This window comes from Punica granatum, chromosome 8 (assembly GCF_007655135.1).
Source record: "Punica granatum isolate Tunisia-2019 chromosome 8, ASM765513v2, whole genome shotgun sequence".
NCBI lineage: Eukaryota > Viridiplantae > Streptophyta > Magnoliopsida > Myrtales > Lythraceae > Punica > Punica granatum.
In genome coordinates, this window is record NC_045134.1 from 17,640,327 (window position 1) to 17,655,676 (window position 15,350).

At 36.3% G+C, this 15,350-nt stretch overlaps 2 protein-coding genes across 5 annotated transcripts; one reads left to right on the forward strand and one right to left on the reverse strand.

Moving 5' to 3' along the window:
• Window positions 1-6,207: 6,207 nt before the first annotated feature.
• LOC116188642 (chromatin modification-related protein MEAF6) lies at window positions 6,208-10,096 on the reverse strand. 4 transcript variants are annotated; one of them, XM_031518127.1, is made up of 8 exons: window positions 9,945-10,096; window positions 9,645-9,847; window positions 9,460-9,554; window positions 8,849-8,949; window positions 8,008-8,077; window positions 6,852-6,879; window positions 6,703-6,760; window positions 6,208-6,570 (listed from the first exon to the last, which is right to left on the reverse strand). In XM_031518127.1, exons 2-8 carry the CDS (start codon window positions 9,655-9,657, stop codon window positions 6,468-6,470), a joined length of 468 nt encoding a protein of 155 aa, XP_031373987.1. In that variant the 5' UTR covers window positions 9,658-9,847; window positions 9,945-10,096; the 3' UTR covers window positions 6,208-6,467. The 4 variants fall into 4 exon arrangements, with proteins under 4 accessions (XP_031373987.1, XP_031373988.1, XP_031373986.1 ...); XM_031518128.1 differs by having other exon boundaries at window positions 9,460-9,545; window positions 9,645-10,078; XM_031518126.1 differs by having other exon boundaries at window positions 9,645-10,077.
• A 1,674-nt stretch (window positions 10,097-11,770) lies between these two features.
• Window positions 11,771-14,600, forward strand: LOC116215876. The gene is made up of 4 exons (XM_031551679.1): window positions 11,771-12,084; window positions 12,684-12,738; window positions 13,826-13,887; window positions 13,982-14,600. Exons 1-4 carry the CDS (start codon window positions 12,062-12,064, stop codon window positions 14,337-14,339), a joined length of 498 nt encoding a protein of 165 aa, XP_031407539.1. The 5' UTR covers window positions 11,771-12,061; the 3' UTR covers window positions 14,340-14,600.
• Window positions 14,601-15,350: the final 750 nt, after the last annotated feature.

Consider the following 15,350-nt stretch of genomic DNA (forward strand, 5'->3'; position numbering starts at 1 on the left):
CTTAGAAATTTGTATAACTTCGAAATTTGTATAATTCACTTTAAAATTCGTGTACTTTACTTTAGTTGCTAGTAATATACTAAAAATTTAAATAATTTACTTTGATTATATTATATAATATTTGATTGCATCATAGACCTTCCCCAAATTTTAATAAAGTCTTCCTACAATTTCTTAAACCAATTATCTATTGAAAAAAATTTCTTCGAACAGCCGAAGAAGGAAAAAGTTTGACAATAAAAGCTGAAGAAGGTACGGGAAAAAATGTATAATGTAGTGGTATACACCTTCGCCTGATAAGTAAAAAGTTTTATGTTCAATTCTTGTTGTGGGACTATTCATACTTTTTAGTAATTAGATTTTTAATTTTCTCATATTATACCATGTATCTCCCTTTAAAAAAGAAAAAAAATTGAAGAGAACATGGAGAAATTAATGTTATAGTAGCATCTTTTTCCTTAAATCCTGGACACATGGTTGCCTACTTTTTCCAGGTGTAAAGGCCAATATATTCCTACGATTGATTCAAGGATAATCCCTGTCAGCATAAAATTATAAAAAGAAGGGTGACGTTCAGAACTGTTTCCTCCAATATCGGTATTTAATTATCTAAGTTATGAAACTATGTATTGCTCCGGAAAAAAAAAAAAGAAAAGAAGATCACATGGCAACTTCGTCAGTTAAATTTCAAATAGACAAAAAAACAATTATGAATACCAACATGAATTAGTTCAAGCAGTTTGACGCTTGTTCCGTTTTAGCAAGATCTCTAGTTCGAGTCATTGTGAATGTAGAAAATCCATGTTGGAAGAGCTTTATCCCTTAGTGGGTTGACTGGATTAATTGGAATTCAATTGGACTTCCGAATACCAGGATTCACACAAAAAAATTGTGAATGTTCATTAATAGGCGTGCATGACCGAAAATATCCATATATATAATATATATGTATATATTTCCTTGAACAACTTATAGTTACATTTATAAGAGTTGCTTTTGGTAATGAAGTAGAGTTGAACTCACTTATTCCAAATATAAATATATATATTAAATAGGATTGTTTGATAGTTAAGAAAAAGTATATGTGAGAGTTTATTATTAAATATGAGGAAAAGAGGAGCAAATAATGATTATGTTATTGAATTGATGAAAAAACTGAGTAAAAATTGAATTTATTATTAAAAATTAATTGTATAATGATGAGGAAAAAATATGTATGAGAAGTTGCTATTAAATAAGAGAAAATGAAAACAGACTAATGATTATATTGTTGAGTTTGAAAAGAAATGGAGTAGGATGAGATTGAGATGGAGTTTTAACTCATTGGTTACTTTTTGCATGATTTTACTAAATTGTTCTTATTATTTTTAATTATATTGGAGAAAAGCAAAACAGTATAATGAATATAACAAGAAAATCGTAAAACAACCCAAATTTCTTTCCTCACATTCTCGCAGCCTCAAGTCTTATATTTTTCTTTTTCTTTATTTTCTTTATAATTTTAACCGCATATTATTTTTATTATATATAAATTACTAAATCTTATTCTTATTTACAAAATTTTTACATTGCGTTTGGTAACGAAATTAAGTTTGATTTAAGGATATGAAAACAAAAGTAGTTGACAAAAGTACGTGAAAGAATTTGAAGAAAAAAATAAAAAAAATAATGATTGTATTGTTGAACTGAAAATAAGTGTTGAAATTGAGGAAAATATGTTAAATAGTTAAGAGAATTTAGTATTAAAAAATTAATTGTAATAATATATAAGAAAAATATGAGAGAGAATTTGAAGAAAAAAATAGAAAAATAATAATTGTGTTGTTGAATTGAGGAAAAAGTAAAGTAAAGTTAAATTTAATTTTGTAAACAAACATAGCAAATAAAACTTACGATTTTACTTTGTTAGTCCTGGTATCGGGCGGTATGTGTAGGTAAAACTCTAATATAAATTAATGATGTTACCAATTTCCATTTTACCACTATCATATAATCGCTTTACCAGCAAATCACTTGCAACAGTACGCCACCATCTACATAATGATATGATCACAACATCGTAGTTTTGCTAGCAACACAAGACTGTTTGCTTCTTGGAAAACTTGGGCGAAGGCATACTAGTCTTATTGCACTTCGTTGACCTAAATCAAAAATTTTCAACCGCTACGATGAGAGAAAATATTATACGAAAAATTCTAGTAAATAACGAGCATATCGTAGGCGACGCATGTCGGAGGCTAATAACAATTTAACACCATAAAGACTTTTATGTTGACGTGGGGTGTCTGTCTACTCTCTTTCAATCTTTGTGATGACCAAACTCGACTAGGACAAATCTTTCACCAAACGCAATTTTTCAAAGGTCCATCAAGATTTCGTCTTTACCTTTACATTTTTCGTGGCGAAGAAGTCCATGAATCTTCCCTCATAGCACTTTCGTGTTTTATATATATATATATAATGTTCTTGACCAATATGATTTAATTCATATGGTTCGACGCTTATTTTTCTTAAATAAAATATCGAAGTTGAGTATTATGAATGAAAAAAAAATTCATGCTATGAAAGTTTTACCTCTCAATGAACCGACCTGATTCGAACTTAAATTAGGCAAGATTTATGGGACTTTTAAATGGCAGAGTGCATGCCGCAAAAATAAATGCCCCAGAATTAAAAGGAGGGCAATAACAACTTATGCACATTTGAGAAAAAAAGGAACAACTTAATGCACTTAACTGCCTCTTTTTCCCAAAAAAGAATTGAAAAGAGAGAACAATTTTTTTAAACCGAACCAACCCAAGAACCGAACCAACCCGAGAACCGACCCAACCCAACATAACCCGACCCGGAAAATTCGATTTCTAATTCAGGTGGTTCGAGCCCCCTTATTGGTTCTTGGTTCAGCCACTGAACCAACTAGACAAACCGGATGGAGAACCAAATTAAACCGAATAAAAAAAATAAAGAAACTTTACAAGTGATTCCTCCGTTGAAGAATCATAACCCGCCTCAGATAGAAAAAAGAAAGAAACTTTATTCGTTTTATGTGTTAATAATCAGTCTTCTTCCTCTTATGCTTCTTCTTCTTCCATTATCATCTTTCTCTCTCTCACCGCGTGCTTTCCAGTCTCAAATGTAGAGACATTTACCCGAAATTCTTTTCAAAGAGTGAGTAGAAAAATATCCGATTCCTTTCCCTCCCCTTTTAAGTCGCTTTATTATTATTTTTTATAATAAATTCGGGTCAGTCGAGGACCTGACCCACTAGCGGTCGGGTTATTTAGGTAATTTTTGTCCTTATGGGTGGGCATTTTCCCAACCCGACCCAACTCGAAATTTTGGTTCCCGACCTGAAATAGGAAAACCCTACCCAACTTGAACCATTTTCACCCCTAACTTAGATGACAAGATCTCTGATGCTTTATCCGGTTGATCATGTTGCTTAAAAACAGTGGTAAAGCAAAGCAAGACTTTAGGGTTTGTTTGGGAGTTGGATTTAGAGGGGGAGGTAGAGGATTTGGAGGGAAATTGTTTCCCTTGTTTGGGAGATTTATTTGAGGGAGAGGAAAGGGAGAAGGAGGGATCTAGAGGGAAACAATCTCCCTCTATTTCCCTCCGTCGTTAGAATCTTCTAATCCTCCAAATTGGAAGAATTCGGAGGAATTAATGTATTTTCTATTCACTTCTCTACACAACTTTCTTTGTAATAGTTTTTTTTCAAAACTATTTTATAATATTCTTTTAAAACTTTTTAAATTTTTTTTCACTTATCTCATCTCATCTTCCTTACTAATTACTCTCGAACGAGAGAGTTCATTTCCCTCAATTTCCTCTCCTCTCCTTCCCTCTCCACTCCTCTCCTCTCCCTCCCTAAAAAACTCCCAATCACACCGTTAACACTTTGTTTATATGGGGTTTATGGGGAATTTACAAAAGGTATATGGAGGGGGAAGAATGATTTTTCCTGTTACGAGAGAGGCTTATGAGGCTAATATAATAAAAAAATAAATCATGAGTATATCTAATTAAGGAGTACGGATAATCCCATTTAAATATCGAACATGGAGTCTCTTATTTGGCAAAATATATTGAAATGTTATGAAAGTTTACGGAGGGTCATTTTAACTTTTGTAACTCTTTCAAGACCCATTATGTAAATCAACTAATTTGATCAGTAAGGAAGGATGATATGTCGTGAAAAGACATATAATCTTCTCTAATTACCTATAATATGGTGGGCATACATTCCTCCAAAAGGGAGAACGAAATACAATAGTCAAATAATGTGCTTTTAATTGTTCCTCAATCCCTTCCTAATGCTATCTAAGAATTATAGAGAGTTAAGAAAATTTCCCTATAGTTACCTCAACCCATCCCACCATACCCCGCCCATCCATAATCCACCCTGCCCACCCCGAATATCCCATCCCTCCCGATTAGTAAAACAAAATGTTAAAGAGCTTCAGCTGCTCCTTAACCTTGAAACTATGTATGTAGTAGATTACAAGAAATACAAAGATCGCTTAGAAAATTTAATCCTGAAATGTTTTTCTATGTAACTATATGAAATGTGAAATTGCTATACTTAGTAAATATATTGAATTATTGAAAATATGAGTGTGATAATATAATATAACATTTACTTTTACGTAAATAAGATATAAGATGCATGGGCCATGGTTGATATATGAGAATAACAAGTGTCTCGATTGTATAATTTTTACAAATCATGGTCATATAAAATTTTAATTCGGAAAAAAATATATTAAAACGATTCATTTTACAAATAATTTATACATTGTGCACTCTAGAATGCCTCCACGTTTGTGTGTCCTTTATCAATCATTTAAAGGAAAAAAAATTAGTGGCTGAACATGATAGCAAACCATTAATGGAAGAGAACGTCTTGTTATAGCCAACGCTTTGAAAAACACGATCCATCATCAGCCATTCCTCAGCTTTTGCTGCCAAGCCCTTGGAACCACCACTGGCTCTGCTTCATTTCCGACGTTTTCACAACATTATTTAATAGAGCTCAAGCCCCTCCATATACAACGAATTGAGCATTTACATAGAAAATCAATTACACCAAGGGTAATTATATACAAATCGAGCCGAGAGAACGGGAAATGGAGACAAAGAGAAACAGCATGGCGGCCCTTGGGTTGGCAGCACTGGTCCTGATGGCGGTCGCTGTTGGGACGACTGAGGCTCTGTCTGAGTGCGCGAAGCTGTGCATGCCAGTGTGCCTGAAGGAGGATAGCAACATGAGCGCCTGTGAGACGGCTTGTGAGAATTACTGCGATCAGATCGACGGCAACACTGGAGGAGGACCGATCTTCGACAAGTCCCTTTTTCATTGACAGACACATTAGGATTACAAGGACAAGTTCCAATGATGATTAACCCAATGATATAATACTAATGTATATATTTGGTACCTATAAGAAGAAAAAGGTATATATACTATTATACTCTTGGTGGAAACGTAGTCTGTGAATGCCTTCTTATTGGCATTTGATGTAAGCCCTTGCAATGTATGGTTAGTAATTATATTTTTTTATTCCATTGGAAAGAGAATATATTTTCCTTTTCCCTATTCTAATTAAGTTTTAGTTTTCATAATAACAATTATTAAGTTGATAGGCTATGCCTTTTCCATTCGTAATATTGCAAGACTCGTCGAGAGAGCTATTAAGCTGAGCTCAAATGTCGGAGCGGGTCTAATGATGGTCCACGTAGAGCTCATAGGTGCTGGCGGTCCATGCGGATCGATGCCAGGATAAGGCCACCTCGACCCGAATAAAGTATATCTTTCAATTAACATCTTCCGCACCATTGGGACAATAATAAAAACATAATGAGTTAATCTACCATAAGCTAGGGAGCCGTTTGGAAGAAATGAGCAATTGATCAGGAAGATGATCTACAGAGACTTGCTTCTTACAAAGCAACAGTGTTTCGCAATAAGTAATGGAATTTAGTTTCCGTGAGCCATCTTTTGCGGCCGGAATCTGACATCCAGAAAAAGTAGCTGAGGTGCAACAAGAACCAGGTGATGATTTGGTGGAAATTAGAGAGTTCCGGCATATCCGAGAAATACCAAATAGTTCGTATTCTCATGTCTGTTATTGGAAACACCAAGAACTCGGAGACAGTCGCTTTCTTTTGGATGCTGAACTCCCAAATAATGGGAAAACTCCAGTCTAAGCCAATAGTCGTAACAGTTCTCAATTGATTTGAACATCTCAAAGATCTCTACATGAAATGTACAAAACAAACAACGATGTCGAACAACAGCAGCAATATATGCTCATGCTTGCTAAACATACAGAGCCTACGAAAACAAATTGCCGTCACTTGATCCACAATAATACCACAAATTCACTGGCATTGCAAGTCACGCTTGAAACGACTAAGCTAATAGTCAGGGGCCCTAGATATACTTCCTTTGACGCAAGGGCACATCATGAAGTCAAATCAGGATCATCCTCGTAGTCAAAATCTTGTTCACTGGGTCTCATCCTCTTGACATCCCTAGGGGCAAGCCTGCCTTTCTTTGGCTTCCCCCTGTTGCACAAGTTTCAGGATATAAATAATGCATGTTTTAGCAGCTCAAACAGAAGATATCAGAATATTGAGATCATGAATTAGTTGAGTGTGCATGAATACAAGACAATGATGAGTAGAGAGGATGCTTACTGGCCATTGGCATATATACCACCCTTGGACCTCCCGGAACCATATTCTGATCTCCCGTCTACAAGGAACAAAATGAGACATAACAAAGATAATAATAAAAGCAAGAGTGAAGCATGAGACAATAATAAAAGCTTGGTAAAGCGACTCACCGTCTCTACCACCTGCAAGCTCCTCGGCCTGGAAAAACAAGAAAGCAAGAAAGCAAGACTGGTCAAAGAGACTTAGAAATTGAGCTCCGAAATTACCATCTGTTGCGACAATAAAAGTATGACAAACAACAAAATACTACTTTATATAAAGAATACCATCAGAGCTTCCTGCTCAAACTAAATCATGCCTATTTCTTGCACCAGCCAGCAATCATTTTTCCATTGAATTTCACTACCTAAAATTGACAAGTTTCTCCAAGAAGAAGATATGATGGTTGAAATAAGAGTCTTCAGACTGACGAGGTTTCAAAAGGTAGAACCTATTCTGCAAATGGACCTCATGTTATGGATAATCCACGGACCCAGTCCGTCAGGATATCAAGCATAAATTATAGGGTAATCCCACTGATCCATCAAATTCAACAATTTTAAAACTCAATAATAATCATCCATCTATTCTGTGATCATTACTTTTGGTCGTCTTATTTGCTTCAGCAGACAAGTAAAACTTCAGAACTTATTACTCTCTTCAGATTCAAAAACAATGAGCGTATGAAAGAATAATCATACAATTATATGAAGCTCATCAACAATAACATGATTGCAAACATTTGACAGCAACTTTTAGGTGTAAATATATTCAGCATATCCCCTATAGACTGCCTAAATGTAGATGCAACAATGACTCTGCCCAGATTTGCTTGCCTTCATTCAACCTACACCATCACATGTTGCACACGAAATCTAAATTTAACACAATTAAGCGCAAGTGAAAGCAGTCGCAATCATAAAAGAACTTCACATGCTCTCCAAATATAACCAAATTGACAAACTACATATATATATATATATATATAGAATCTCCCATACGTTAAATAAATACAAGCACGAACACTGCTCTAATACAGAGATAAGAAGCCAGAACCAGCATGTTGAAATCAATTTTTACCGGTTAGGTGGGTATTGAAGGGAAATACGTCCTTTGTCCCAAGATCTTAGTTTTGTGAATAAATTGGTTAGGGGTGAACCTTTTCGAAATTTTTAAGGTGTAATTGAACCCGCTTGGTGCTGCACTACTGAAAGTTTCTTATTTTAACATTCAAACCCAAAAGGAAGGGGGGGAAGGAACAGAGAGAAAAGAGAAGGTAAGACATACAGCTGGCGAGGTAATTGAAGATAAAGAGAAAAGCCTATCTTCTGGCTGAAATTTCCGAGACCGCTTCAAACTGCAGGACAAATTAACAAATGTATCACCATTAAGGCATTATATTCATAAAACTAAACCACACTGCAAAGTCCACAAGTCATTAAAAGTCGTAAACAGGAAATATATAGCTTCTTTACAGAATACGGAGAAAGTACTGTAAGAACATTGACCTTGAATGGTAAGAGTTTTTCTAAATAAAATACTCCTTCTCATTATGATTGTGCCAACTACATTTTGCACAGCATGCATTTATACGAACAGTACTGACAATGTGACGTTTCATTAATTTGTCCAACTAGCAAGTACACCTGAAATCAGGTATTCATGATCAGATATACCCAAAGGCAAGCATGTGACTTTGAGAACCGCTTTAAGAAAGACTTGACACTATATGGTCCAAATTATGCTTGTTGACTTACATGGAGACAGTGAATCAACAGAGCTATATAGTATACTTAAAAGGAGCAACTCTACATGACAGGGCATAATTAAGGCATCATCATTCAGACCAACTATATTCTAATTTTCCAAAAAGAAGGGAGGAAAAAAGGTATATTCAACAACATTATTTTATCAAATGAAGCATGAGACTTTCCTAGAAGCAAAGGCCATAAATATAAGATACTGGCAATACCATAATTTTAACCAATAGTTATTCATTCATGACTTCTATGCACTGAGACATGGATTCACACAGAACACGAAATTCAAGATGCAATATCCACCGAAACAGAGAGATGAAGAGATGTGCTAAAACAAAAGAAAGCAAAAAAATAACTATTATTCATACAGTGCAGTACTCTTAGATGCAGATAGGAACCCATCAAAACCTTTCAGTACATTCCCACATTGACCAGGATCCTGCAAATAACTCGTCTCCATTTCATAAACCTGAATAACATGATAATCATCAGCCGAGGCAATAGTTGCAAAACCCTCCAAAGCATGAAAGGGGAAGCACAACCCTCCAAAGTGATGCTAACAAAACGTGATAGTGGCAATGGCACATCTATTTTGATTTCAAATGGTATCGGAGTGCTAGAAAGGGCCAAATTTGCCTACGCAGATATAGGCACTCATTTTTCTTTGCCACTCCTAACAAGATTGTGATACAAAACATAGTTGCTTGAAGAAGCCTCAACTTTGTCTGCAAATTAACCGATGAATTTTCCCTGCAGGGTATTACTTCACCACCAAAACCCAATAGATCTTAAGCTTATGCATAAAATCACAGAAGAAAGGAAACTAATTTAGCAAATATTTTTATTTTTACTCCAACAATTGTTTACGACACACAAACCCGACTTAAGCAACCTTACATAGAGCAGAACAAGTATACATTTCAACTACTAAAGACAAAATGATTAAAGCAACATTTGCTGAGTAAGGTGGAGAAAAGACCTGCTTTTCGATGTTCCGAAGCTCTTCCTGAAGCTTTGCTCGTTTGCTCAGCAGAGAGGCCATCATTGCTGATGGATTGCCAGTCCCTTTTTGCCCTAACCATTATCATCGGCTGAGCTTCAACAATACTTATGAAACCTCAAAATTAACTGCTGTATTCAAAGGGGTCCTCGGATAATGGCTACCTTCAGATTCCATAGCTTGTTCTTTGAAGATACCAAAAAAGACAAGTGAAGCAACAGGCAAACGTAACCCTAAATCAGAAATCCGCAAAAATCGCCGTGTTCATCGATCATCTGTTACAAGCGTAAACTCTGCCGCAACGAGGAACTATCAGCGTAAACTCTGCCGCTCAAATATTCCAAGCGGAGTCCAATTTGCGGGATATCTGATCAAAGGGCCGGGGTAGACTGAGAGTGAGACGAACACCGGAAGCTCAACTGTAAGCTTAGAAGTCAAGGAGCTCGAGAAATCAGAGAGTTCACCCAGGTCAGGTCAGAGGGGATACTGGTCAGGGCGCCACGAGAGGACGCCGGCGAAGGGGACGGTGGGTGAGGACGGCGCCTGTGGGCGATCTCTCCGCAGCCGTCGAACTCGAACAGTGCAGCAAGCGGTTCTTCCATTCCTCTATTTTAAGTTTATCCCACAATTTCAGTTTTTTCACTTTTGCCCAGTGAATATTTTTATTTCACTTTAGCCACATAAGTTGCTTCCCCTTAAATTTTAGAAAAATACCACATTTATAGTTTTTTTTGAATAAATTTCGATGACACCCCTTATAGTTTATAAAATAGTCAGCGGCACTAATTTCTTTCAAAATTAGCCACATATTATCTCTTCTTTCACCGATTTCTATTTTTTTCTTAAATTGGGTAAGATTTAGTTCCGATAAAGAAATTAGGTAACGGATCGAGTTGTGCAGTTTTATGATATGGGATCTATGTGGCAAAGTATATGTCTCTTGGCGTCACATTAGCAAAAGGAGATGTGGTTATGGATTGCTCGTTACGAATGGTTACGAAGGGCTATTATATATATTTATATTGTAATTTTTCATTACTCACCTATTCATAACCTGCGATAAAAAAGAAGAAGTTAATCCTCAACTTACTTTTATCTATTTCACTTCCATCTTAATTCTTTTCAATCTTATTCCAAATATTGTGTTTTTATTCACTTTAGTCTTTCCGTCCGATTCTTTGTTAAAATTTATTTTTTGTCACATACTATATCCAAGAATTTGTATGCTAAAACCATTTATGGAAATTATAAAAAGACAAAACAGATAAAAAGAAAAATAAAAAAAGGGACAACGGAATAAAGGGGAAGGGACTGTCCGAGTTTTACTAGTGGCCACCCGTTTCGAGGTTGCCAATGACCTTTAGGATTGCTGAGGCCTTTGAGGGAGAGGGGTGATCGCTGGTGAGGTTCTAATAGACCCATTCCCTCCGATCTTTTGTCCCCTTTCTTAATTAAATTTTTATGTTTCATTTTATAATTTCAAAAATTATTTGTAGTTAGTTAATTTTTTAAATAGTTGTGACATAAACGCAACTTTTTAATGGAAAAGTTGATGACATGATCAAAGCGAACAAAAATGCAACATTAAGGATAAATTGAACGAAAAATAAGTTTAGGACGAAAGTGAAAGGTATGAAAAGATTGAGAACCAAAAGTGATTTTTCTCTCAATTTTTTTTTCTTTTTCTTGCTTAACTTAGGGTGTAAGTAAGTAAAATACGAAAAATTTGAGATTCGAAAAACCCGAACCTGCTCAATAAAAAATAATCGAAAATCGAAAAATCGTTTATAAATTTGACGATATTCTTTAGCATATTCAGTTCTTGGTTCGGGTTTTGGATCTAAGAATGAAAATCAATCGGGACTGACCTGATCCGATATATATATATATATATTATTTAATACATAAAAAATCTAATAAAATTCTTCTCGTGTTGATCTGAGTAGTCGTTGTATAACGGCATTGAACTTGATTACTTTGTGCATTTTCATCGTGTTGAATTGAGTGCTTAATGATGTTGATGTTGGAAAACTTGAGAGTTGAACATACGAGAGAAAATATTGTTCTTTTTAGCAAGTTGGGTTACTCCGAGAACCCGATGTTATAATGGTTGGTTTTTTTTTATATATATCCCATTTTCGATATAAACTTCGATATTTAAAAGTTCAATTGGATCCCGACTAATTCAGTCGAAGTAGGTCGGCCCATGAATAGGTAAACCCACGTTGGTGTATATATATATATATCCCATTTTCATTCTGTGCGGTTTTCATAAAACCCGACCGGAACGCAAAATCCCGCCCCGACCGACCGTTTATATTAGCTTAACCTTCCCGGCGGACGTCAGTTTCCATCGTTCTTGGACGGATTCCGTCGTCTTCTCAAGCGAACTTTCGCCGTTTCACGTCTCACGCTCTGCTCTGCTTTCTGAGACGGATTGATCGATCGAAGCTCTTTCTCTCTCTGGGCCGATCTCCTTCGCGCAAGCTTTGCCGCTCGGAAGGAGCAAACCGGACTTCTGCTGCTCCTAATCCTTTCAGAAGAACGAACGAGTACAAGAACACCAAGACCGGTAGCAGTCATGGCCGCGAAGATCACCTGCAGGTGTGCAAATTTCCTTCTTTGCGTTCCTCCTATTGATTTCATCAGCTCTTGTTGCAGATGCCTATTATAATCAGCTACAAAGTTTCATGAATTTTGATGTTAAGCACGGAAATCGGAGAAAAGGGTTTCGTATTTTAGCTTTGCTGTGCAAATTTGTCTGTCTAATGGTTCCTGTTATCCTAGCTTAGTCGTATTTCTGCCATCTTCGTCAATCCTAAGCTGTATTGAAGAAGGGAAAGACTTGGGAGTGAAAGGGTAAATCTGTCATGGGAAAAGAAACAAATCATGTGTTCCTATGGTCTTTCACCCAGACAAAGAAATATAATCTCGTATGCTCTTTATTTTGGAAGAAGATGTTGATATGGGTTAGGGGTGGGGCGGGTGGCGGGGGTGGGGTGTGGGAATGTTGCTCTAATCGGCCTTGGTCCTGCAGTTGTATTTTTCGCAAGGATTCCCTTTATTACTTGCGATTACTCGGGATAATTTTGACGCTTCTCATCATTTTCTCTCGTTTTGAGATTTGTTGACAATTATATAAATGCATATATATATATACTGAATGCACCGTATTTTGTTTCTGATACATCTGTTGATACCAGATCTCGTGCCAAGGACCTCTTAGAAGAGATTGATCTTCCTCGTGTAATTCTTGAGGTATGTGTTTTGTCCTGGTTTAGATGTAAACAATATCTAGTATTGCTCATGCTCATCTGTTGTTTTCCACTTTGGATAGCATCTTCTGGTTGTAGCTATTATGAATGACTCCTTGCCCTTTAGCATCAATTGTTGGATATGTTATGTTGGTCGAGACTAATTTCTACTGATGTGCTTTTCTATGAAATGAGAAACCGTTGTTTATATAGTATATTGTACTTTAAGACATCGATTATCACTTATATGGAGGAAGCCAGTTCTGTATACATGGAACTAGGGGACTGCTTTAGAGTTTCACATGTTCATCTTTTGTGAGTGAAATCACTAGTTTTTATGCAAAATAATAAAATAAAAAAGGAATAATAAAATTGGGGCAATAGGTCAATTTCTTCTGAATAGCAAGTCATTAAAACTAGCTAATGCCATGGGATTCATGCCATCAAATGCTAAGATCGACTGGCATGTATGTCCAAGCCTGGGGAAGAACGATCTTGGAAATCAAACCGTACCTCCTTGGCCATGATATATACCTCATTGATTTAGTAATGTATTTCATATATTTTCTAACACAAAAAAGAAACTTCATGGTAATATATTTGTGATAATACTGCATTACACTGTTGTATTAGTGATGAAGTGATGCTAAATCATCTCTTATAGAAAATATTGAAAATGGTTCTTGATTTATATTTTGTTCTGAATTCTGCCTTCATTGAAGATTCTTTTTGAACATGATCGAATTACAGTTCCAAATATTTTGTCACGTGCTTAATTGCTGGAATTCAACTTGATAATGTCTTTTAGGTGCTAAGTCTTCCTGCTAATTGTTTATGTTTAAAGGATATCTGGTTGTGGTTTTATTCTCATATCTGTTGTAATACTATTCACTTGTTATAAAGCTCATTGATGAATACCTGATATGGAAATAAACAAACTGATCAGGTCTTCTCTGCCCTTGTTATTTGGACAATTTTGTTCAATCTGATGCAGAAAATAATTTTATTGCGAACAGCCATCTGATCTGATTGTTTGTTCATCAATAATGTGCTTATCGTAGTAGTACTGATGTGGAACTTCTATATGGCAGGCTCATCCTGTTGGAGGAGACAGAATAGTCCTTGGTCTTCTAAGACTTCCCAGATTTGACATGTATGTGGTCTCATTTACTATGAATTAGATATCTGTTTTTTGTGTTGAAGCATCATTCTTGCTAATTTCTTAATCATCTGTTCTCTTCTTACAGAGGAGCCCTTAGGAGGAGAGCCAACTTCAGATCAAACATACGACAGCTGCTTCCGTTCTTTGCTTTTATATTTCAGATATGGTGTGCTCTCAGTCGAGGCGAGCCGGCTGATACTTGGGTTCGAGCATGCTTTATTGTCTGCCTTCTATTGGTGACCATAATCTGCTCCCTACTGATCGAGTTATCCCAGTCCAGAAATTTTGGACTTGCTGAAGAACAGAGAAGACTAGTGCGCTATGTGGGATGGGCTCAGGAGGCTGGCATGGCAATTGTGACCGCGGGGATGATATGGTGGATCCTTTGTTTGCCCTTTGACATTGATTCATCGATAGGAGGTAGCTCGGGCTCACCAACTTAAATCACGAGTAGAGTCTGTTTTGTGCACATATGTTATCGCCACAGGTTAAACTCTAGGCTGTAGTTCCCTTATGTAAATCGCAAAACCCAAACTCCGTACTCAATTGATATGTTAGAAAGACTACATCCATATATTCTGTTAAAACAGCCGAAGGATAACTTGTATACTTGAGCGTACTCTGCAGATGTCTCGAATCAATGTATGTGATTCATTACTTGCATTGGGGTGGGACTTATATCGCATCTCTTTTAATTTCATCGACCGCAGTACAATTCATCTTTGGACAACCGTAAGATCTTTCCATTTCACTCTCTCCTAACATTGCTCCCGATATAATTGTTTCTATTTGTCCACTCTCCTATTCTTCATCTATTCATATTAACTTATTTATTTACCCATCCTTCGTAGTTGATCGCGCTCATCGGTCTTTTTGCACTATTTAATACGTCTTCCAGCTCTTACCGTCGGGTGGTGGACTGATTTGAGCGGTGTATAGCGGGGTCATCTCCCCGGTCACGCGTATTATAATATAACTGGATTTTCCTCACTCAATGAAACTTCAACATTGAAATGATGTATTTCGTAACATGAATATGATATTAAAATTCAGAACTGGAATATCTTATAAAAATGAGATGATACAAAATTTTAACTGCTAGAATGCCTTTTTTCCACAATATTTTGGTTGCCCTTATCAAGCCCCGAGGACGGCCCGGGCCGGCCCGGCCTGGCCCATAGTTCTCGTATGCTGTCTTTCGTCTTTTGGGCATACGTTAGCGTCACAGGTTAACTCTAGGTTGTAGCTCCCCTGCAAGTACGAATGTAAATCACAAAACCCAAAATCCGTAGTCAGTTGATACGTTAGAAGATTGCGTCCTTATAATCTGTTAAACAGAGGAAAAATTTGCATGCTTGAGCATATTTTGCAGAAGTCTTGAATTTATGTACGTGATTCACATGATTTTACAATATCTACTAATGGTTACTTGCTTAGTAGTGAGACTTATATCA